At 34.9% G+C, this 26,297-nt stretch overlaps 2 protein-coding genes, 1 long non-coding RNA gene and 2 pseudogenes across 3 annotated transcripts; 4 read left to right on the top strand and 1 right to left on the bottom strand.

Moving 5' to 3' along the window:
• The first annotated feature begins 1,115 nt into the window (after nt 1-1,115).
• Nucleotides 1,116-1,596, top strand: LOC149190653 (pathogenesis-related protein PR-1 pseudogene; annotated as a pseudogene).
• A 4,879-nt stretch (nt 1,597-6,475) lies between these two features.
• LOC149190652 (oligopeptide transporter 4 pseudogene) lies at nt 6,476-8,392 on the bottom strand (annotated as a pseudogene).
• Nucleotides 8,393-10,298: 1,906 nt separating this feature from the next.
• LOC149190651 (uncharacterized) lies at nt 10,299-10,609 on the top strand. The gene is made up of 2 exons (XR_016256514.1): nt 10,299-10,384; nt 10,567-10,609. It is a non-coding gene; the product is annotated as an uncharacterized LOC149190651 (long non-coding RNA).
• A 236-nt stretch (nt 10,610-10,845) lies between these two features.
• Nucleotides 10,846-11,758, top strand: LOC149190650 (uncharacterized). Its single transcript, XM_089413433.1, has 2 exons — nt 10,846-11,027; nt 11,133-11,758. Exons 1-2 carry the CDS (start codon nt 10,857-10,859, stop codon nt 11,622-11,624), a joined length of 663 nt encoding a protein of 220 aa, XP_089269559.1. The 5' UTR covers nt 10,846-10,856; the 3' UTR covers nt 11,625-11,758.
• Nucleotides 11,759-13,486: 1,728 nt separating this feature from the next.
• Nucleotides 13,487-13,954, top strand: LOC149190649 (pathogenesis-related protein PR-1-like). The gene has a single exon (XM_089410570.1). The coding sequence runs from the start codon at nt 13,487-13,489 to the stop codon at nt 13,952-13,954; it is 468 nt and encodes a 155-aa protein (XP_089266696.1).
• Nucleotides 13,955-26,297: the final 12,343 nt, after the last annotated feature.

Raw genomic sequence — 26,297 nt, 5'->3', positions numbered from 1 at the left:
TCTTGAGGAGTCTTGAGAAACAATTGAGATTTGGTATACTTTAAATCGCCACCCTTCATTGTCAAATTTTCCTCACTCATAATAACTGGTTAGTGTGTCTTGTATTCACTACCTAGCTAGAGAGCTTTAAACATGAACTCACTTTCAATATCTTACCTCCCCATTTTTTTACCCCTAATTTTGAAAATATTAATGTGAACAACATGTCTAGGTTGGTTAGTTTTTGTTTGGTCGAAGCTTTACTGAAATTGAATATCGGGCATTGTTGTTCAATAACGTGGCGGAGGATGATGAGGTACGCGGCCAGGTATTCATATTTCAGCATGTGTCTGCCAATACTGATAGTCAATGTCAAGAGAGCAAAAACGTCCCAATCTGTACACCTGGTGAAACACGAAACACGAAAAACAATCTCGGACTCTGAAGATATGTATCTTGATTTTTACACACAATAACAGTTCATTTTACTGTCAAGTTAATTTATTGGAACTTACCTTCTATAGCATAACCCCATGATTATCTTAGCTTCGTATATTAATGTGAATAACGTGTTAAGCTTTGTACTGGTTGAAGTTTTACTTAGTAATGAAAATGAACATCGGGCAATCTGGCATTGAAGTTATTAAAATTGATATGGTTGTTCAATACTCTGGCGGAGAATGAGAACGTGCGTGGGCCGGTATTGATATCATTCCGGCGGAGGATGATAACGTGCGCGGGCAGGTATTGATATTTCGGCGTGTGTCTGCGCATACCCATACGCATAGTCATAGTCAGCACCTACCAATCTGGAGAGCTATCTATGTTGAAATAGAGTAAATAGAGTAAGACACAAACAAACATGTGAAAGCAAGCGTTATGTGGAGAGCTATCTATCTTGACATAGAGTAAATAGAGTAAGACACAAACAAACATGTGAAAGTAAGCGTTATGTGGTCGCTCCTGATAATCATTAAACGTTATCTTACCTTACGGTCAAAAGAATAGAAATTGCAGCTTCGTCCTCCTTCCGAAAAAAGAATAGAAATTGCAGCTTCGTCCACGTTGTTGAAGAGACACTGCAACATGTGTTGCATTTTCGTTCTCATTATGATGATGGGAATGGGAATGTCGTCAGTGACTGCTACAGACATGAATGCTACTGCCGCGTTTATTGATGGCTTTTTGGTCCCACACAATCAAGCAAGAAATGCAGTGGGAGTTGGTACTCTTCAATGGGATCGCAAACTTGCAAATTATGCACGCAATTATGCAAGACAGAGAAGGGGCGACTGCCTCCTACAACATTCCGACAGCTCCTTCGGGGAGAACATATTCTGGGGAAGCGGCCATGGTTGGACCCCTTCGCAGGCAGTGGCTGCGTGGATAGACGAGAAGAAGTGGTTTGACTATGCCAAGAATATTTGCACTGGACCTGATTGCACTCACTACACTCAGGTCGTATGGAGGACCACGGCCAAAGTTGGATGCGCCAAGATTATATGCAACTCAGGTGATACTTTCATAACGTGCAATTATTATCCACCAGGGAACTACGTAGCAGCCAGGCCATACTGAAATGAAATGAAATTAAAGGAATCCTGTAAATATATAAGATATGAACACCAAACCTTCAACGCTACGATCGCGATTTCTCTCAATATTCATTCATTCTCTGTTCATGTACGTACAAGTACAGTGAAACATTTCATATTATCTCAATATAAATATTCTTTGATAAGTAAATTTCACACTATTTGCACCTATTTATTTCTTATTCTTTAAAAGACCTGGCTTTTTACACCGTTGCCATTAATACAATTTCTGATATTTCAATTCATACCGGCTTAAAATTGGAATTGGGTATTTATTCTAATACAATTTTCCTGATATTTCAATTCATATCGGCTTAAAATTGGAATTGGGTATTTATTCTAATGCAATTTTTATGATAGCTTAAAATTGGAATTGAATATTTATTCAGATTTTTATTATAATTACTCTAATTTATTTATTTTATTTAAAAGTTTATTCGATATGTCATTTTGAAAATGTAAAATAAATATATGTTTTTTAGTTTAATTTTTTTAAGTTTATTTGATATCTTAGTTCCAAAATATAAAATACATATGAATACACTTTTTTTAATTATTTAATTCATGACCATACGTCAAGATAGTTAGGTTACTTCACTTAGAGATTATAGTTATAATTTCTATAAAATTATTGTTTTAGCAGTTATGTCACTTCACTTAGAGATTATAGTTATAATCTCTATAAAATTATTGTTTTAGCTTTAACATAAATTTAAACACAAAATAGCATAATATTTAAAAGCAATTTTAAAAATTATCGCAAAAGAATGGGTTTAAAAAAAAAACTAAAAAGATTGAAAATTTTAGAAAAATGACAGAATTTGAAGATCGTTTTTCAAACAACTTTGAAAACTCAAAAAAAAAAAAATGAAACGCTTAAAAATATCTTATTTAAATCATCTTAATCATTAAATTTAACCTATCATAACAAGTTTCATATATATTTTTATTATGATTTCATAATTATTTAAATTACTCTATTTTAAATAAATAAATATGTTTTGAAGTGTTTAAATATAAATAAATAAAGTAAAATAAAATCATTTTTCCATTTAATAAAGAGAATAAGACTTTTATTAATATTTTTATATATTTGAGATAATATCACTTTAAAGAAAGATTCACTGATAAATCTATGACGTGGTTATGAAGTATTATTTAAATTATGATCTTCAAGATTCAAATCTTTTATTGGTCAAGCCAAAAAAATAAAAATAAAATCAATAACCATAACCCATGTTAACATAATATGAATTATATATGGCTATTTTCATCAATAATATTTTTATAAGTTGATTGAATTTTATTTAAAAAAAAAAAAAGAGGAGAAAACTATATTTTTAACATAATTTTGTTCACATACTATGAATTATAGAGTTAATTTTTTTAAATTAACTCAATTATATTAAAATAAAATAACACAACTAGATCTTTTTGTTGAAATTTTATTTGAAATAGAATAGATACACAAACAAATAGTAAAATTAATTGATATGATGATTGTCTTCTTGATGAACATTACTTATGTCAAGAGTTCAAATTGTTTCATCATTTATTGAATGATATTTGTTTCTTGTCTAAAAATACTATAATATAATTAAGACTCTTCATGTTACTTCAATACTCTATTTAATGAGGTTTATCCACTAAATTCTTCTATTATAATTATATATTTGAATTTCAATTAATTCTCACTAAACATAACATATGTCAACACACTATTAATTATAAAATTAGTTAATTTATATAAATACCTTTTTTACTATTTTCATTTTAAGGTTTACTAAATTTTATATAAATAATCAAACAATTTTTTATTTTTTATTTTTATCAAAATTTGTTTTGGATAGAATAACACACGAGCAAAAAAGCTAATTAATATGATTATTGTGTTCCCATGAATATTACTCATGTCAAGAATTTAAATTGCATTGGTTTTTGTTTACTATAGGAAAAATTAATGTGTCAAATATTAAGACTCTTCATATTTTCTTGAATGGCCCATGTATTCATTGTGTTTTGCAAACACACTTTTCCCTTTCAACAAGAAATGGAAGCGAGACTAGCCATATATAAATGGAACATATATAATTAATTTACTTTTTGATTTCAAAAGTAGTCGTTATACCTAATCTTGATAGCTAAGGTATTCAATGTAAAACTTGACTAGAACAACTCTAACCGTGAATTAAGGGTTAAAAACCACCAATTAACCCCAATTTTGAGAAATCACATAAAACCAATTGATGTATGATGATATATTCAGCACTAGTCAGCTCTGGTTGGTTGCAAAATGGTCCTCCTACAAAGAGAGTAAGAAACCATTGTTAAATGGATGTCATGTCATGCAGGCATGAAGGTTGGTTGCAAAATAGTCCTCCTACAAAGAGAGTAAGCACCCATTGTTAAATAGATGTCATGTCATGCAGCCACAAAGCATGAAGGATTGAAACTTCAACATTCAAAAAGAAAAATAAACTGTGGTGGAAAATACAACAATCCTCACTACTAATCTTCCAACCATGGATGTCAATCACTTATGACTCTATACTTAGCATCCACCTATTCAATCATGCATGAGCCTTGAATTAGTATCTACCTTGTTATTTGATAACCAATGCCATCATTGTAGCCTAATGGAAGTCCACCACTAAGCTGTAAGAATTATTGATATAGGGAAATATCTCATTTTCATAGTGATTTTGATTTATGCTCAATTTACTCCTTAATTGGAAGCCATAACGTGTTACGGCACCAATATAAGCATACTTGGAAGATTAGCACTAAAAAAACTTTGGTCGCTATAATTTCATACTTAAACTAGAATATAATTAAGTGCATGCATACACATACAAAGCATTGAAAATATATTATTTTACACTTCACATATTTATCTACATTCTTTGGGAATCATATTTATTGAAAAAATTATTCAAAAAAATGTTACCTTACTAATGGAATGAAACACATAAAACACATAGGGGAAACGGGGTCCTAAATAACGAAAATAATATTGCCTTACTAATTGGTAATAATCAGGTTGCGCAAAATATAGATATATATATATATATATATATATATATATATATTCATGAATGACCTCCCCTATGCCGGTGTGTTACAAGATAATAATGTGAACAAGGATGGCTGCGAAGCAGCTAGTCCCTGCACATAGTTCTATCTAGCCGCCTTTGAATTCGTATAGCAGCACTATATGCCGACAGTTTCCGAACTAGATCAGGAGATTCAGAAGCAAAATGCAGCACATAGTTCTATCTAGCCGCCTTTGAATTCGTATAGCAGCACTATATGCCGACAGTTTCCGAACTAGATCAGGAGATTCAGAAGCAAAATGCAGCTTCTGTATACCAGAAGTTTTGTGCAATCAGTGGGGCAGGTGGCCAAAGGGCAATGTTCCCCACTTGCTCCTCACCAGTTTATGGATGTGTTGTTCAGACCCAAAGCAAAGTATAGCAGTATAATAGCATAAGACAAGCTACGATACAATAAGGGATAAGCAATGGTACTACTAAGATGAAACCGGACCCTGGATGTGACTGGAAATGCTGAGATTAAACATTAAAGCCAAACAAATAGAGCAGATCTCGTAGCAAACAATGCTTTTATCAGTTCACCAAATTGCTCAAGAACTAAAAGCTAAACAAGTATAGGTTTTAGCACTGTAGTTTATACTTGTTTAAACCTGTAGTTTAGACCAGTATAAACTACAGTGCTAAAACCTAACATCAGTTATTTTGACACAAAAAGAATAAACTCCTCAAAAAAAGCCAAAACACAGGGAGAATCAGCTCCTCAAAAAAATTAAACTTTTCTTCCAGTTATCTGATAAATAAAAATCTAACTTTTCTTCCAGTTATCTTAATGGCCGAGCTTGAAGTCTGACAAGAAAGAAACTGCCTGGCTCAGCATCTCTAAGTCTTTGGAAACACAAAACTTATGATAGATTGGGCAAATCAACAGTGAAGCACTGGGAATCTGGACCTAATTGCTGTTATGAAACAAGTGAACGAGGTAAAGGCCACTTTTGAGTTTATCCCATTTACTCATGTTTATTTTGAATTCAATACACGAGCAGATATGAAAAAAGCTATTATGCAAGAGGGTACTCTACTTGTACATGAGTACAGAGAAGGTTCTCTCATTTCAAAATCTGAGAAATCCTTGTACAAATGTTTTGATGATATTAGCACTATGGAGGACAAATTTATGAATGTATGCAAGGTACTGAAAGTTAGTATAAGCTTCCAATATAAGCTGTAATGCTTTTTGACTTTTGGAGGAAGACTGTAATAAGTACATTTAGCATCTCTTTTGCTCATATATGAACAGGTGGTCATGATAAGTAACCGATCCAAGAAGGAATGTTCAATGTATATTTGATTTCTATCTTGGAAACATTAATATAAAGATTTGTTTTTCTATGGAAATAAAAAAGGAGACTTAAGCATCGAAAGAAGCATTGATATCATAAAAAGATTATAACCCAAAGTGCTTTGCAAAGGCACGGATAAGCAAGAGTGAGTGCCAATGCCCAAAAAAAAATTGACGAGTTAATGAATCCATATTAATTAGCAGTTTCTGTTGGTAATAATAAGTGCTCACGCTATATTAATATAGCATTGCAACAATGAAGGGGAAAAATGTGCAGTAAGAATATTCAATGATCAATCTTATCATTAGTAATGGATGCATCAAATGAAGCTCAAAAGATAAATTAGCTCAATACAGAATTCACTCCAGCTTGTTAGAATTTCCATATCTCAATACTTGATTCAAGGCATGCAAGTAACAAAGCCGTAACAAATTTTGATCTGAAAAATTGAAGCATTGATAATCCACTAAGTCATGTAACCAGCAATGTGCATGAAGGGGATACAAAATTAAATGCTTCCCTTTTCATTTAAAGGAATGTTTTGACAATATTTTATAGCAGCGGTGATGATACTTATGGGAAGAGTGAAAAATGAAGCGAGAGCAAAGGCAAAAAGTAACCCCACCATTGTAATTGTACGTCTTTCTTGTAAACCTCGCAGAGTGCAAAGGCAACAGCAACAGTCCCAAATAAGAGAGTGTAGAACCACCATTGTGGGATGTCAGGGTATTTGCGCATCAATTTAGTATGGATATCAGGCCGATTGTTTTTGGATGCTGCTACAGCACGCTGCCATATTTCCCTGCACCATAACAACGCATGTCATTTAAACTAACATCCATAATTGATGATCTTGCAAGAAAGCAGTAATGGAAATCAAGTCAATACAAAAATCAGAACTTACTTCCCATAGAATAGAGCGACATGGGTAATTGTAGAAGCAATGGTTGCAAATCCAAACCCATAAGTCAGAGCAAAAAACAAGCTCATATGTATTTGACCATTCTGATTGTAAGCAGCGAGATCCAGCTCAAATTTATTGTTCACAATCTGTGAAATATTATAGTTTTGACCTTGGGCTGTGAACAAATCGGAGCTGAAAATAGGAAAAGCCTTTGCATTCTACATGTTAGTGCCCCAATAAGCAAGAGGGACTGCAAAGTATACTACGAAGACATAACCAACCATGACATTCATAATGGCAAAGAATGGAGAAATAAGAGGACTGAACAAGAAGTCTGCGATGGTGCTCCAATCGAAACCAAAGGCACCTAGTCCGAGGCCATTCATGCCGGAGCCAATCTGCTGTATAGAAAGCTAGGAACAAGCTATTACTATAAGAAAACCACTAGACAAAATCAAATAGTATCCCCGGAGATCAAATTGACACTTAGACCTCATACCATTACCATCACTTCTGAGCCTCTTTATATCCATCCATATTGGTACTACAAAGTGCCTTATTCACTTTACCTTTATCGTAACTGGTACTACACTCACAACAGAAGGAATCAATCACTCAGTAGACACCATGAGCAGAGGAAAACACAAGCAACAGGGAAGATCTTACTCTCTTAATTACAACAAATCCTAGAACAAATGCCATGTTATGAATCAAACCACTAGATTTATAGCCCTCAAAACTGAGCTTAGGTACTAACCCTTTGCTTAGACTGAAACACGCCTTGACTGGGCTTTTTCTTACCAAAACCAACCTTACCTATATATACATATATAGACACTAGATCTTCAGGAAATGGATTTCGTTTAGGAATGTGGTATAACCAGAATATATATATATATATATATATATATATATATATATATATATATATATATATATATAGATATATATATATATAATTCCTTCTACAAAATAATCAATAAAATCAATGTGCTTACCTGATTAGTAGTAGCGGTGATGATACTTATGGGAAGAGTGAAAAATGAAGCGAGAGCACAGGCAAAAAGTAACCCCCACCATTGTAATTGTACCTCTTTCTTGTAAACCTCGCAGAGTGCAAAGGCAACAGCAACAGTCCCAAACAAGAGAGTGTAGAACCACCATTGTGGGATGTCAGGGTATTTGCGCATCAATTTAGTATGGATATCAGGCCGATTGTTTTTGGATGCTGCTACAGCACGCTGCCATATTTCCCTGCACCATAACAACGCATGTCATTTAAACTAGCCAATCTGCTGTGCTGTGATTGCTTTTGGATGCTGCTACAACACGCTGCCATATTTCCCTGCACCATAACAACGCATGTCATTTAAACTAGCCAATCTGCTGTGCTGTGACAGAGTGAGGCCAAATCCAGCACACCCACGATACACTGGTCAGGGTTGAGAATAGATAACCAGGGAATACATAGTAGAAAAAGCTGCAGGTCATGGCCATGAAGAAGAAGGTGTTACGAGACATCCCCTTTCATTTTTATTATACCGGAACAGGGTCACCTGGACCAGTGTGCTTGGCCACCACATGTGTGCAGGTTCTACAACATACTTACGGAGCAGTCCAGCCCATCCGTATCCTCATCTTGCAAAAAGAATGCTGGAAGATGCAACCATACCATGTAGCTCCCAGACCCATAACCTGAAAGCTAGAAAGCCAGCCAGCTACATAGCAGCCAGCTACATAGCATAAGGGATAGGTAGCATAAGTACCATAAACTGTCTTTTAACTGTAACTGTTTGAGCATTGTGTTCTGTATGTTAAATCGGTAAGTTTGGTCATTGCATACTTTCTGTGAATCTAGGAGATTGGTCCCCCATCGCCAGGGCTTCACGAAATAATTCATGCTATTGCTGCCGTTAATGCCTCACTAGAGCTAGTTGTGGAGGGATCTTGTGAATACAGGCACTGAAGATGATTTGTCCCATGATAGCTAACCTGCAACAAGTTTATTAATAAATTAACTACGAATGTTGAAAACAATACAGCCAAGTACTCATATTTGCGTCAAAGATACCAATCAGTTTAAATTAACTCTTCTGAGTGCAAAAATTGACAAATTAAACATGGGACAACAAAAGCTAAACTTTCAATTTGAAGAATGAGACAAAGTTCAAACAAAAATAATACTATTCAAATACCTCCTCGCCTGGCTGACCAGCTGGCCTTGATCTTTTCAAGAGATGTTCAGAATCTGCAGACTGGTAATCTACTAGTGGGGTGTTGACTGGAGGGGTCCTCGGACGCTTCACCATAGCAGCTAAAAAATGATTTTTACAAGAGTTTTACTAAGGTTCTATGGTCAAGAATGAAATATGTCTACAGACTATTTGATCACTACATATCAAAGTATTTGCAAAAATCTGAGCAAAAAGACTAAAAAACATATATCACTATCTATACAAACATGCCATTGCTATAAAATCGAAGAAATGAGATTGCATCCCAGCCAGAGGCAGAGACAACTTACCTGGACGTGTTGCCGAACTAAGCCCTACAGGGCCTGCAGAAAGTGAAGTATGAGGCACAGGGGCAGGATTACCGATCCAACCCTGCAGACTCGTCAACAAGAAACATGCCAGTTTATGTTGCAGAAACTATGTGTTGAAGTATAGCTACGATGCAGCAAGTCCCTACCAATAGAGCAGAACAGGGACAAAAGCTGCAAATGGAACAAAGAAATTCACTGTCGTGATGCTAAAAGGCTCAACATGTTTTCCTTTGCAGAGATGGAATTCTCCTCCAAACATGGCTCATTCACCTACAGGAAGAGAGAAAGATTAACGAAGCAAATGAAATAATGGAATGAAGGAACTGATTAATCAAAATTTATTTTTTTAAAGAGACGGTGAGGTAGACACGTCTCATGCATGCAGGGCTATGAGATTCTTTAAATTAAAAATAAAAATTTGAATGAAAATTAAAAAATAAATACAATAACCAAAAATATAACTAAATAAAATAAAAAATTGAAGTTAACTGCCAAGTGGGCCTATTTGTTTCTAACTCTAGCTAATGAAGAGGCAGAAAGAAAAGGAGGAGCGCTTGGGCTGGGTCAAGAGGCAAGCAAGTTCAAGAAGACACGTGGGAGCGACTGAAGCCTCGACGTGTGTAGCCAAACAGCCAGCTGTGGCAGTGCATGATCTCCCCATTTCTTGTTTGATTGAGTGGCCAACACATATCGTCATCCTCCAACCTACTCTACTCTCGTGATAGAGTCCGTCAAAAGGAGTGCACCCCACTTGCATCACGCCCATTCACGTTCTTTTCATATCTAAATATTCCAATAGAGATGCAATGAACCTAGCGATTTGCGCCCATTCACGTTCCTTTCATATTTAATTATTCCAATACAGATGCAAGAAACCCGACGATACAATTCTTTCGCCCAAGAATAGGAAGGAGCTCGTTATCTTTTGGGGGTGGAGCTCACAACATCTCAGAGCCGAACTGCTCCTGGTAAGGCTATTTATTGTTTCAATTTTGCAATATTTACAGAATATGCAATTTAGTTGAGCATGCAAACGAGTTAAGGATATGAATGGATAACTACATTTACAAAAACTCATTTATTCAAATTTATTTGTTTCTGTATTATTATAGATCCATGAACTAAGTTCATTGATATGTTTATTTCATAGATACCAGATCTTTGGCAAGCCTTGGCAATGGCAGAAGAGAAAAGGGCAGTTGAATTAGCTTTGCAAATGGACAAATTGGGCCGACCTCCAGGGAATGACAAGCATGACAGTCCATCAATAAATGATAATTTCCGTTCGTGGTCAACAGCCCAAAATACCAGGCGGTTTGAAAACCATGCCTTTCATAATAGGTAAAATCGGTAACTGCATTTAATATCAAAAAATTAGCTCTAGGGTTTGATAGTTGAGGGGCGGCCCGATACCCAGACAGAATGGGCGTGCAAGCGAACATGATGGTTTACCTGATTACCAAATACAACATGAAGAAAGTGGCAGCTACCAGTATGTTGAATGCCTGGTCTGGAACGATGGGCCTCGCAACTCTGCCCGGCGCCTTTCTGGCAGACTCCTACATCGGCCGATTTGGAATGATAACCATCGGTTGTTTTTCATATGTTCTGGTCTGTATCTTATCGATCAGCCTTCATTTGAATGCATCAACGTTTTTTCTTAATCAACCTGATCCGGAAAATATTGCCCTTGGTTTATTATAATTCAATCTGCAGGCAATGTTTATTCTGACGCTCACGGCTGTAATCCCGGGATTCTTGCCGTCTTCCTGCAGCGCCACGGACAAGAAGCTGAACAAATGCGAGAGTGCATCTGCGGGGCAATTCGCGCTTCTGGTTTTCTTTTTCATATTCATGGGGTTTAGTGCTCCCAAGAAGCAGATAAGGAAGATTCCTGCAAAGGGATCCAAAAAAGGATGCATGAAAGGCAAAGGAGGCCCTGAAAATGGGCTCTGCAATTACAGAGGAGTTAGGCAGAGGACATGGGGTAAATGGGTTGCTGAAATTCGCGAGCCTAACAGAGGCGCTCGCCTCTGGCTCGGCACCTTCGCCACTGCAGAGGAGGCTGCTCTTGCCTACGATAAAGCTGCCAGGGCGCTCTATGGTTCCTCTCGACCTTCTTATTCTCATGAACGAGCTCGGGAAAAGTATGGGAAGAACATTAGATTTATGGGTGATCAGCAGCTGCCTTCAAATAAGAGGAGATAAATCGCATGCGGTCGGATCAGTTTCAGAATGGGATGATTAATTCGTCGATGAAGGAGTCACAGAAAGAGAAACCTGATAAGGCTGTCAGCAATGGCTCCGGGGAGGAAACGGCCACGATGCCCAAAAGAATCGTATCCATGCGGACAAGATCTGAGGCATCCCTGGTAATAATCGAATTCTTACTTCTTTACTATGCACCTACTTTACTTTTACATACACTTGCCTGATTTTTTAATAAGCAACGTTATTAGGCTGCTGAGTCTCTGAACAGAGTCAAATGTAAACATTAATAAGTTCCTGTTTAACTTCCTTACCTATGAGTTTCTGATTTGGAAAAGGGCATACCTTGTTTACAGAACGAAAGCTCCAGACGCACAAAACGAAAGCTCCTGCGTCTTCGACTTCACCGAACGACGATCGGCCCACTTTGCTTGGTCACCACCCAGCGGCCCTGAGACGCAAAGAGATCTACGGAAGGCGCCGATACCCTCAATCTTTACATCCAAAGGTGCCTGCCTTCGGCCTACACCAGCAGGAATTTCTGTAAATCTCAAAGCCATTAGACTCAATACAGAAGCAATATATTAATTATATTAACGCTTGAATATGGATCTGGCTTCAACGCAGGTGGTTCTAATTGTGTGTATTGTTCCAGTCTCTGTTCAAAAAACTGCACTGCGTATAATAAAAAACAAGAGGGGAGCAATGAAAGAAAAGAATGTTTCAGGAGAGAACCGCAGAGATTGTGCGAGCCTCAGAGAAAAGACGAAAGCTCCAGATGCACAAAAGAATACAAGCTCAACTATGCAGCAAGGGAAAGTGGGCGGGGATGTATCACAGCAAAGAGGCAAGAAAGACAGCATCTGTTGTGCATGCAGAGTGACACATTGCAACAACGATATGAACCGGTTCAGCCTCCTCAGATACCTCAAATGTAATAAGAACATAAAATGCCTCAGATTTAATGCTGGCATTAGTCTGACAGTTAGCGAGAATGCAGCAGACTTAAATTGGTTTTAAGCTATGGTCGGGCCTCTTCTGCCTCGGGAAGAGGCCAAATAAGATGGCAAAGGTTCCGGGCGCAATAGAACTTTGGCTATGTAGGCACATCACCTCACAACACATTTCCAAACTTTAGACTAATGACCGAATAACCCTCGCCAGCGACTAAGAAGTAATGCTAAGTCCCTGCCGATCGATTACAATAGTCCATGCCGAATGCCAGATGGCAGGGACTAATAACGTGTTGTGCTCGTCTGATAGAAAATATTTTTGTGAATCACATGTTAAGGTTCGCCTGTTTTCACTTGATTGAAGCTTCACTTAATAAGTAAAATGCACATCGGGAATTTTGGCGTGCGTGGAAGTTATTTAATTTCATATCGGTGTTGAATATTCCGGCGGAGAATGATAACGTGCGCGGGCAGGTATTCATATTTCAACTTTTGTCTGCGCATATCGATCGTCAATATCAACAAAGCGAGCACCTAGCAATCTGCAGAGAGGTATCTTGAAATTCAAATACATAGAGTAAGACACAAACAAACATGTGAAATTAAGAAGTTATGTGGACGCTCTGATAATCGTCAAGCGTTACCTTACGATCAAAGGAATAGAAATTGCAGCTTCGTCCTCCTTCCGGTTAGAGTAAAAGCTAATGCTGATGAATAACATGTGTGGCTGTGGCTATATATACCGATACAGCTTGAGCTAGTTATACACAGTGGTTGGAGAGAGAGAAAGACCATCTTCCAGATATAGCTTGCTAGTTATACACATATTTGCGAAGAAGCAGAAGGAAGTTAGTATTTTTATTCGGATACTAGTACTAAATTCAGCAGCCCTGGCGATTCACAATAGTCATGGGGATAACCACGTTGTTGAAGAGCCACTGCAACATTTCCATTTCCATTTTCGTTCTCATTATGATGACGGCAATGTCATCGGTGAATGCTGCAGACATGAACGCTACTGCCGCGTTTATCGATGGCTTTTTGGTTCCACACAATCAAGCAAGAAATGCGGTGGGAGTTGGTTCAATGGATCGCAAACTTGCAAATTATGCGCGCAATTATGCAAGACAGAGAAGGGGCGACTGCCTCCTACAACATTCGGACAGCCCCTTCGGAGAGAACATATTCTGGGGAAGCGGCCATGGTTGGACCCCTTCCCAGGCAGTGGCTGCGTGGATAGATGAGAAGAAATGGTTTGACTATGCCAAGAATATTTGCACCGGACCTGATTGCACTCACTACACTCAGGTTGTATGGAGAACCACCGCCATGTTGGTTGCGCCAAGATTATATGCAATTCACGCGATACTTTCATAACCTGCAATTATGATCCACCAGGGAACTACATCGCAAGCAGGCCTTACTGAAATTTACACGCGAACGTATATTTAAATACGAACATTCTTCCTCATGTTACATTCATTCTTTCAATATGAATATTTTTTGCACTTGTAATAAGTACAACGATTTCTTACATGGCTTTCTTTTTGTAAAACACAGTTACAATCAATATAGTTTCTCTGAGATACGGTGGCAATTAATATAATTTATGTGAAGATCGTACCTCGATGCTAATAGAGTGGGTTTAAACAACCCAGTGTCCAATATTTATGTTATATTCTCTAAAGTATATGGCTTTCGGTTACAAACATACCTCTCAATCAATAGTAGGCTCATAATTATGCTTTTTTTTCATTAAAAATTTCTTTTATAATTATGTACTTGAATTAATATTGATTTGAATAATTTGTTTAAATATAGCTAATGTGAACGAATTCTGAATTATATATTATTAATTTGTATTAATACTTTTATTATTATTTTCATTTTAAAAATTACAAAATTATATTTTTTAAAATAACCAAAAAGAAAAAAATTCTTAAACTAATGAACCCAATATTAAATTCTCATTTTTATTATTATGGGAAAAACTAATGAGCCCCATATTAAATTCTCTCTTACACTTTGTGTTATGCAAACTCGTTTTCCCTTTTAGCATTAAGCAATCTACCATTAATGGAAGGTAATGACAAGTCGAGGATTCATATATTTAATGTACTTTTCTATTTCAAATCTAGTTGTTATGCTAATAATGATAGCTAGGATATTCAATGTAAAATTTGACCAAGACAATTCTCACCGTGAATTCAAGGTCAAAAGCCACACATCAACCCCACAAAGTAAAAAAATTCTCAACCCAAATTTTGAGAAATCTAATAAAAACAGTTGTTGTATGTTGATATATTCACTATTAGTAAAGACCTAATGCACAAGTTTGTTGGAGCAGGGTTGGTTGCAAAATATTCTCCGAATCAAATTAATCATATGTAGTTCCAAAGAAAAAAACACTTAGTAAGTCTAGATCAAAAAAATTATTGGCTACTATAGCCTCCCTACGAAGAAGGTAGGAACCTATTTTTAAATGGATATCATGCAGGTATGACGCAAAAGGGTTTAAGGGTATGACTTCAACATTTGGAAACACAAATAAAATGTGGTGGAAAATATAACATTCCTCTCAACTAATCTTCCAACCGTACATATCAATCATGTATGAGTCTCGACCAGGTATCCACCTAGTGATTACCTTACCAATCCCATCAGTGTCGCCCAATGGAAAGCATATCATTGACCACTAAGCTTGAAGAATGGTTAATATAGGGAACTATTGCATTTTCCAGTGATTTTGATTTTTTCTCAACTCGCTCTTTAAGTGGAGCTCTTTGATGGTTAATGGCATCATTGTTACTGCACTAATGGGCATACTTGAAGAATTAGCACTCAAAATAACTTCGATTTCTACAATTTCATACTTGAAATAGAGTATAATTAAGTGCATGCATACAAACACAAGGCATAGAATATGTATGACTTTGCATTTCCCATATTTTCTAGATTTTTCAAATCTAGGGAGGTTTTTTAAATAACATCCTTTGAATTTGTGTATTGATATAACTATGCGGATTTGAATTTTTGCATCTCTAAATCTTTAGTGTTCATTTGCACCATACGATGGCTTAGTGAAAATGAGACTACATTAAACAAATCAATTGTAGATGCATAATAGAAATTAAAGTAAACGCTCCAGGGAAGATAAATTCAGTAGTTGGTAAAGAATTAACGGATACAATTATATGGTGAAATTAAGCATTGTGCATCATCTACGTCAACGATAAATCTTTGCTTGTATTTTATTTATTAAAAAAAAAAAAAAAAATCTTTCGATTTTATATCAATTTAGTATTGTAATGCTTTTCAAATTTTTATTCCTTAATAGTAAAGGAATATTTGTACAAGATGCCAGGTTTTATATCACTATAAATTTAATGTGAAAATTTGCGAAATTTAGCCTGAAAAAATATTTGAAATTTAATAATATTCATTCAAAAAATGTAGAACATTTTTTGGTTATGTGTAAATATGTAATTCCTTGCTAATTGAGTGAATAGTTCATGTTTTAAATTTCTTCTTCCTTTGTGTTCATAGATGTGGAAAATTTAATTCAATTTCAAGAAAATCACGCCTAACAATAAGCTAACAACTTGGAAATCATGTTCAACCATTTCCTCCTATCACACTAAAATCTTCTTGCAATATTTTAAGTCTTATCACAGTCATTGAAATCTATGTCCTAACAAGTGTGACTACATAAGTGTACAATTCAATCTTTTTTAAGTAACGATATCTTTTCAGCAAGCCAAATTTTAGCGTTCATGTTGAATGTTTTGAGCACCAAGGAGGGATTAAAATTTTAGACTTACCATAATGGAAACCCTATCACCTTCATTCGATTCCATTTTCATGGGACATTGTTTGCTTCAGGGCTCTGCCTTTTTTCGGAACCCCGTGATCTTGGTGTTATTGTTGACAATTTGGTAAATTAGGGGAAAAGAATTATTGCAGGGTTCTCCCTACCTCCATGCTAACCCATCACTCCAAATATCTTTAACTTTAAGGATTTATGAGGCAAATCTCAGGGGTTCTTCCTATATGCAAGTAGACGTTGCATATCTTGTCTCTTCACTTGCGGCCAAAATTCAGGATCACATAAGAATCCCATCTTTCTTTATTCATTTGCTACATGGAGGTACGCATCTTTAGGAAAGGAATTCACTTAGAAATTATGACACGGTCAAAGACACTTCAATCTATCTAGTATCAATACTAAATGGTGGAGCCAAACGCTAGGGTGCTTCCTCTTCCTCCCAGTCCAAATCCTTCAAGGATGCCCTAAATGCCATGGATTTTTTTTTCTAAAAACATCATTGCCAATAATAGAATTGATGTCCCCAAAAAAATGATATTTCAATTTATATGGGCTTAAATACGGAACTGGATATTCATATTATGTTATTTAAATTATATGGATTTTTATTGTAATTAATATGATTTTTTTTCTTTTATGTTTTCTTGGAAAGTTTACTTGCCATGTCTTTTGCAAATATAAAATAGGTATTGCTACCATTTTTATATTCAAATCTCCTAATTTCCTAATTCGTGATTGTCTACTAAGAGAGTCTAGTAAACGCAGTTACACATTATAGTCATAATTTCAATGAAAAATTACTCCAAACATAATATAAACCTAAACCCGAAATACAATAATATTTACATGCACCTACAAAAAATATCGTACTAAACTATGTTGAATTTCAAAACTGTTATCGCTATTGGCATGACAAAAAAACAAAAATAAAATGATTAAGAGAAAAGAAATTTGAATTAGAACTGAAGGAGAGTGATATAGAACTACAAAAATATACGGCAAGATAAGTTTAACCAACATTTTGTATTATAGAGATGCCCATTAATGCCTCTGTGGTCTTCCTCTGCACAAACCTCAAATTTCCTTGCATCGGGCACCAAGTGTAATAGTACATTTGACTTGGTGCTGTGACCAATCACCAAAGCTCAAATATGTTGAGGTTATCGTCAATTAAATCACGACCTTGCCCGATCATTATGCAATCCTTCAAACATAACTATGCAAACAGGTCGATGTCCCAATCCCGACAATGGGACAACTCTTGAGAAAGGAAACTCTAGTTGCTCGTGTTGTTAACTGACAACCAAGCAAAAAAAAGGATGTCGACTACAAGTGCTTCAGCGGTATCGGCGGTATATGGTCGAGCAATAGAGCGGTCGATGGTAGGTGCTTGGTGGTAAATGGGAGAGTTTTGGCTGGAAGCAAAGTTTGATTTTTCTCATTCACACCAGGCGAGATAAGGTCCATCTTATTTCAATGCACAAATGCTACTATGAACAAGTTCCTATTAAAGAGTCTTTTTATTTGTAGCAATTGTGCATCCAAATACGATGCACCATAAAAAAATAATTGCAACATTTTAGCTCCGAGTGAGGTTCACTTCCGGTTATTAACATTGAATGGGTTAGAAACAACGTCATGTTAACGAACCTTTTTAGTACTTTCTGACTTATGAACATTAACATTTTTTGCAAAAATATCATTTCCATAATACATTAACTTTATAGCATTAAGATAATAATTAAGTTGAAGCCAAAAAGCGATAATATAAGCAATATCAGTAATTAATTGTTCTAGGACGTAGTATTAGGCTATATTCTTGTGCGGAACGCGACAACATTGGAGCGATGGAGCAGCTAACTAGGGTTTTTCTTCTTTTTTTTTAGCGAGGAGAGTCGCACAGTCGGAAAGATCCTTATATTTTGGACGCGGTCGATGGCCTCTTGCGTGGCATGGGAACTTCTATGCAAGTCCATGGTCAAGAACTCACGGGATTGCATATGAGGTGTTTTTGGTTTCCATACATTGCAAAGCAACAAGGATGTTTGAATAAAGACTAAAATCTAGCCCTGGACAAATCTCCTCTGTTACGGTTCTTCTTATGGATGTTATCTATCTCAAAATCGACGTAAACCCTTAAGAATCTGCTCTAAAAATATGGTGTGGTCGTGGCAGGAGAGTCCATCTATTCAAATGTTTGAACACATTTTAATCTTTTCTTGGGATTGTATTGAGAACTCCCTCTAGTTTTTTTTTGCGGCACGGGATGGAACATGTATTTCTAATTTTGTTCCTTTTCCTATAAGCATACATTCCTTCGTTTTAGTCGATGACGAGTCAATGGATGTAAATGATCCATGACTATTTACTGTGGGCGTCGATTTGCATGTGACAAAGATGATGAAAGTTGGCAGATACGTCTCTTATTGGGATACAAACCCACATTAAAAGGAAACACACCCTCCTGGATGGTGCCTTTCATCCCTCAGGCATGGAGGGACTCATATTCTTTCGAGGTTTTCATTAAAAGTGTGCATGGGAAGGTGTCCCTATTTTGAATATTTATGTTGTGAAACAGAATATTTATGTAGGGAAATTGCTCTAGACTACACACAAATCAAAGAAAATGGTATCTTCAGGAATTAATCCATTATTCTGAATCTACTGTTTCACGGAGGAGCTCTTGGATCCTGGACACACAAAATGGATCAGTTACATACAAGGATGCAGCTGAAGGAAAGGATTCCATTCCTACCAATCAACCCACAAATAGCTCTGGACATTAAATCCAAAATAATATCAGCCCCTACCTTATTGAACAAATGGAAAATGTCCCCGACACAGATAAAAACCTTACTAAGTTAAACGCTCTCTCTTATGGTCTCAAATCAAGCGTATCATTATAGGTTTAATGGTTATTGGCGCAAACCTAAAGCACTCCATCAATGGATGTTAACCCTTTGGACACCAAACTGTGACATTTATTTATGCTCTAAAGGTATTTTCACTATACAATTTGACACACAAAAAGAAAGGGATATTGTGCTAAATGAATGGCCATGGTTTTTGGGTAATGTTGGCCTTTTCATTTTGCGATGGTTACCAATTCGATGCCACAACTATGGTGGTTTATACTATGCCGGTATGGGTGGGACTTCCAAATCTTCGCCTTCCCTTCTAGCACCCCAGTGTCATAGAGGACATTGGGAATACTCTTGAAAAAATAAAGTAAGTGGACAGTGAAAGGTATGTTTATATTCTCTAAATTATGTGTAGATATTGACAAGAGTAAAGGCCTTCTTGGTCATATACAAATGAAACGTAATGAATCCAGTTGGACATAAGTTTAAGATTATGAGAAGACAGTTTTTAGATGTCACACACGTTTTCAATATGTCCACTTACAGAGCACAAGTCCTCGGGCTAAAAAGAACCCAAAAAAGAAAGAAGAGGCAGATAAATAAACAAAAGGTGGGGCAGTATTCAAATCCTCACCGATCAGACGGAGAGGAGAAGGAGATATTGGAGAGCCAACCAGTCCAAACAGAAGAGGGTGCTCAGACACATCATGGCTTACTCATAATAGGGGTTGATGTGACCAATGTTGATGCTTCTCCTCATCAGAATAGGGTAGATAATGAAACCTTCCTAGTTTCATAACGATAAACTAAAGAGAGACACATGGAGGATGGGTTGGTGGGCTCAAAATGTGAACTTGTATCAAAAAGCTCAGATTCAAACAATTATCATCCTAGAAAGCTATCCACGAATGTGTTTGCTATGGTTCCAGTTGGCTCTAATCTAGGGGTTTCATTAGAGGAAATTTCAACCTAAAAGCGGCCTCCTAAGGGAAAATAATAGTTAAAATAATAAAAACAAGAGTTATGAATTTTGGAGGGAGAAATGTGTTCGGCACACTTTTTAAATGTATCTTCAATTTTAATCAATGTGGGTCTTCTTAAAAGTGTGCGTGATGGGTACTCATTGGATGCATAATTTAATTTCGCATCCAACGAGTGTCTACACTTGAAATTTGAATAAACCTATAAGGAGATAAGCCAGAAATACAATTAAAAAAAAAAGTAGTTTTTTTCTTTTCCCTCCAAAATATTTACATGTACCTCTTTTTAAATTTAAAATATTTTGATTAGTTTACATATTATGACATGAAAATTACGTGAAAAGTTCATAGGCACTTTTAGGCTAAAATTTCCTCTAATGGGAATCAGGTCCATAAAAAGAAAGGAAAGAAGTGGAGGATTAGTGATTTCCACACTTCTTGATCTTCCCCATTGTACCACATATTTTATTTTCTTTCTCTTCTATTTTTATGTTTCTCTTACGTGCCATTTTGGTATTTCTCTATTAGTCTTTAGGCATATACTTTTGACTACGTATGCCACTCTTGGATGTGGGCATATCCAAGGAGAATTCACACGCCTAGCATGTATATACAAAATGTATTTTCCTTCTATTATTGAATGGAAGTACATGTTTTTTTTTTCTCGGGAAAAATGTTTAAATTCTTATCCAAACAAGCATTATTCTCTTGTTGAATATTGGAGCATTTTATGTTTTTTCGCTTGAACATATTAAACAATTTAATACTTATTTCATGAAGGTGTTGATATTAGTAAAGAGTTCCCAAATTCATTGTGGATTCAACATTGAATTATATTATATAAGAACATCAAGGAACGTCATAGTATTTTCTATCTAATTTGGGTTTGGACTCTAGAATGGGAAAAAAATTGTTTTGTGACTCTAAGATATTATTTTTGGAAGATCATTCCAAAAAATCTCATTTTTGTACAATAGAAACTACAAATAATAGTAACAATGATATGGATACTCTAGAAACAAGTTAACACGGAGTTATGTTGTATCAACCCATGAAATATTGCTTATGCAGTTATATTGACATGGATTCGTACATTTTACTATTTTGTTGAAAAGAGTCCAACTCGCACCTTGGTTATTGAGTAGATATTTTGTGTGTTGTTCATTGTGTTCCTTCTGTAGAAAAAGTGACATACAAGATTAGTATTTCTTTGATTCTTTCACCATCACATAGTAATTCCAATTGATCAACTATCACAACCACACATACAAAAATCTAAGTTTCCTCTCCTTTTGATTCTCATGCGTAATTTAACAAAGGCCTCTATCCTTCCCACAAAAACAAAAATCTCGAATCTTCTTTAGTGCTTTTGGCTTATAACCTTTCTCAACGACTCGTTCTTTTTTTTCCAAAGCCTCCTTAGGAAGGTGAAGATCATTATATTATCACCTTTCTTACCTTTCGACATCTAAAACCTTGTAAGGGTTGTGAATTTTTTCTCTAAAAACATCTCCTCCCTTTTACTCAAGAGGAATTATATACATATATCTCTTAAAGCACAGTTCCTTCTATTCTTGGATGTAAAATAAACTATCCAAAATTGTTTGGAATGTATTAAGAAATGCATGTTGTTGTCAGTTGATCATTCCTCACCCTAATATAGGTATTGTTCTAGGATGTAAAATAAACTATCCAAAATTGTTTGGAATGTATTAAGAAATGCATGTTGTTGTCAGTTGATCATTCCTCACCCTAATATAGGTATTTTAGCAACAATGGCGTTCAGGGCCACATTCCTAATTCACTTCCACAGAAACTCCAAGATTAATAAGTAACACAGATCTTCATTGGATTTTGAATTGTATTAGCTACTTTTTTTCGTTTGAGATACCTGGGGTTTTTCCTCTGATTAAATAAACTTCTACAGTTTGATACTTACTGTGCAGAAACGTTGCCAGAAATGGCCTCAATGGTACTATGTTGTATTCATCCTCAAACATGATTGGCCTCATATATTTGTAAGCTTATCCAAATTAAGTTATTGTATTTAAGATGTGCTCATTGAGAAATTGTCCTAACAATGGATAAGGTGAAGTGCATAAATTTGAATCACAATCAAATTTTAGGTTAGATGAAAGATATATTTGGAAAGCATTCCAACCAATCTACTCTATAATATTTTTCTCAAAATAATACAAAACCTATCATTGTTTTTTAAGTATATTGTAGTTTGTAGTTTCCCATAATCTTGTATAAGAATTTCATAAAATATTCCAGATCTATGTAGGTGAATGCTTTGATTCTTGAGGATTCCTTGGCAATGACAAAGACCAAGGGGAATTCTACATCCCTTTTTAGGAAATGAAAATTTGGTGATGCTTCAAATAGGAAATAATTCCAATATAGACGCTAGTTGTTTAATTTTTGAATTATGTATTAGGAAATGTTAGGATTCATTATAAAAAATCTTTTCATATGCCATTCTTTTGTGTAGGTTAAAAGTCGCAAGTATTTTGGGCACTATCTGGGGCTTCACCCAATGAACCTTTGACATACCACATGCATTCGTGGCATACTAAAGCTTTATTGCGCTCTGTGAGGGCTACTTCCTGTGTAGTGTTTTGAAATGGTTAATTTGACAAAATAAAATCAATGTTAGTCTTTTTAAATTCATGAAAATCTATTATAAAAATGTTAATTTCATTATAGTTCCTAGGATCTTAGTTCAAATACTAAACTTTTTTTCAATCATATGTCATTTTGTTGATAACATGGAAGAGGTTTAGGTTGATTCATGTTTCCTTTTTTCTTTTCAATTGAAATACCAACAATATATACGCGATTCTTCCACAAGGTTATTTGGTGCCTATTAGATGTTTTGAGCATCCTCGTTATCTAAGCTATAGCGATACAAAACTATGCACCATCAATCTCAACCTGAAAACTATAAACCAACTAAAATCGTCCAATTGACGTACCGGAAAACCTCAGTGCAGTAATCCATAATAGAATTAATGCACTAGAATACCTCAATGCATTAATACTTGGTCAATATTCATTTTGTAACTTTTGAAAATGTCTATTTTGTACAATGAAAGTTTGTATGTGGATATATCGTTATATGCATTCATGTTCTTCACTGAGTACAAAATTTCAATTTGACGAATTGTTTCCCTTTTTATGAACATGAACATACTTCTTTCAATTTTAGAATTATAATACCTATTATCTTTTTATCTAATGCTTGATTCTGCTATCATAATTACAGTACAGCTGATGATTTTTTATAATAGAAAGGACATTTTTTATCCTATAAAGATACAAGGTACCCTCACATATTTACTAGAAATTTCACGAGATTATGGAAAAATGGGCTTCAAATGCAACTACTACTCATTCCATTATTGTTGTACATATGTGAAAATACTCTTTGTTTTGTTGTTTGGAAAGGTAATGATGGTGAGCTAATTAACTACTGAAGTTTATATTCTCAACAAAATTGACCTTCTCTAATGGTCGTGACAAGGTATCCAAACAAAAGTCAAATCCAAAGTCTGATTTTTTTTCCAATTGAGCGGTGCAATTTTAAATATTCTAGGCCAATTGGAATCTGAATCATAGTATCACTACCTTGCATTAAGCATGAAAAGATATGTTAGTGGCTTTCAAAACTCTATTGTTAAATATGTCTTACAGTCCCTCTCAATTCATTATAAGAAAATAAATCTATTTAGCAAAGTTAATTATTATTTTCTTAGGAAGTCATCCAATACCATTATAGGTTCCCTACAAATAATAGTTATCTACTTATTGTGATACATTGAAACTTGGGAGTGCCTAACATTCTACAACAAATGTCTCTTAGTCGATTTTACTTGTCCCTTAATTAGATTAATATTTCATTTTGAACGCAACAAGTGTTTACTGATGAGGAATTTGAAACTGGGTTTTGACCCCAGCCTAACACATTTTCTCGCTAGAACCGAAAAAGTTCAAAAACTCCAAAATTTGAAGCATTTAATGGAATCTTAAATTATACTGCCTCTATCACTTACCTTGTTTTTGTTGCATGTGATTTACCACGACGACTAAAAGCATTAGCGAAAAATGCTAGTTCACTTCATGTGTCATATCATTGAACTCTCTGTTACAATACAATTTAGCCTCGCAACAAATGTTGCAGATCCAATAGAATAATTTCAAACCTCATGACACTTGACGCCTTATTTACCTTCTCTCGCAATCGACACATTGGAATATCAGAACTAGGTTTTATCAGAGTGTTGGAGTGTGAAGGGGCTGATACGATTTTAATAAATAACTTGCAAGACCCGATACACTTCTGATATCAGGGTTTCGAAGCTTTGTGATCACATGGCTATCTAGCTCAAAGGATGGTAGGCTGATAAAAAAACTTTTGATGACAAAGATAATGATATTTGGTTTTTGACAGAGTTTTGTAAGAAAGCATAGATCAAAGTAAACTCCACTTGTAACAATGTTTCCAAACTGGAAGGCCCAAAGCAAAATGATAATGACTTCTAACAGAAAAGGCCAAACTCTGAGAATACAGTTAACATATTCAAAAAACTCTGAGAATACGGTTAACATATTCAGAATTTGACCATTTTGATAAATTTAGATGTTATAATTAAATAAATGTGGATATTGATAATGATTAACAATATTAATGCAAATTGAAAATCTCAACATTTTAAATAAAATTATAAGTATTTAACATTCAAATATTTTATTCCATGGGATAATGAATATATATATATATATATATATATATATATATATAATGTTGTATTTTATAAGTTTTAACAACAAACAATAAATGTTTATATAAGTGTGTTAGTTTTCCCTTTATTAATTTTGATCAAAATTAGAGTTCTCAAAATAGTTTTCAATTTCATATATACAAAAACATTTGATGGTAAATAAACATTTATTAATGTGAATTCTAATACTCAATCAAATATTTTCATTGAACAATTGGATATGTGATTTTTAATTATGAATGAGATATATTTTCATTAAAATTTACATAAGGAGATTGTTTAAAAAATGTGATTTTAAATGTCATTTTTAATTATTAATCAATTTCTTTTGACATTTTCATTACAAATTAGACACGTAGGTAATTTACTACCCTTTATTAAATAATTGATTTTTTAATTGTATAAACTCTAAAAAAAATGTTCATTTTATTTTATTGATCTCATTTTTAAAAATAAAAGTACATATTCAAAATTATCAAATTCAATATTTTTAATTTTCTATTGATTAAGTAGAGAGATGTAACTATCTTTATCTTGTTTTAATAAGAAATGTCAAACTAAAATATTTGATTTTAAAAATTAAATTTTTTTTGGAATGCCACTTGTTTGCCACCTCTCCATCGCTTTAATTTGTATTGGACTAGCATGATCCAACTATCTATCCAGTTATGCTATTTGTGACAAGCATGCTATTAATTAGCGTTCATTTTGAGTTCAATGCTTAGATAGTATCATTTAGTTGAGTTCATAAATTGTGGCAGTCTCTAATTGTGATATCACGCATAGGCATTATTAGATTGAGGTTATCCACACTATAAAGAGAGAATCTAGTATCCTAAAAAGCCTAGCGAACATGTCAAGGATTAATAGAAATGGGAACATAACGGAGGTTAGGAGAAGCATGGTTGATGTGAGGTCTTTACTTCTCTGTCTTATGCGAACGTAAGGGAGGTTAGGAGGAGCATGGTTGATGTGAGGTCTTTGCTTCTTTGTCTTTGTTTAGTTATTGTTTTTCGAGTTCATATCCTGCCATATTTGGATTATAATTAGTCCTTTGAGTGGCTAAGGGTTCTTTAAGATCATTTTTTTTCCTATTATTTACTCCCTTTCTCTACATAAACTCACTCATCCCAAAGGCAACCATGGAAAGATTAAATTTGGGTTCTTTCGATTTCTTATTCTCTACCATCTAAACGACAAATTTGTGACCTAAAGATGACACACCTATCAATAAATTCGGCTTCTTTCTATTTCTCTTTTTCCATCATC

Source organism: Pinus tabuliformis, chromosome 3_1 (genome assembly GCF_031772625.1).
Source record: "Pinus tabuliformis cultivar Carrire ecotype Pingquan chromosome 3_1, CPIR1, whole genome shotgun sequence".
In the NCBI taxonomy this organism is placed as follows: Eukaryota; Viridiplantae; Streptophyta; class Pinopsida; order Pinales; family Pinaceae; genus Pinus; species Pinus tabuliformis.
Note: the sequence above shows the minus strand (reverse complement) of the source record. Positions and strands in the feature narration are given on the sequence as shown.

Excerpts from the sequence above, each read along its gene's own strand:
- LOC149190650 (XM_089413433.1), top strand. The coding sequence starts at position 10,857 with ATGATGGTTTACCTGATTACCAAATACAACATGAAGAAAGTGGCAGCT. Across the intron at positions 11,028-11,132 it reads GTTGTTTTTCATATGTTCTG|GCAATGTTTATTCTGACGCT; the intron begins GTCTGTATCTTA and ends TTCAATCTGCAG.
- LOC149190649 (XM_089410570.1), top strand. The coding sequence starts at position 13,487 with ATGGGGATAACCACGTTGTTGAAGAGCCACTGCAACATTTCCATTTCC.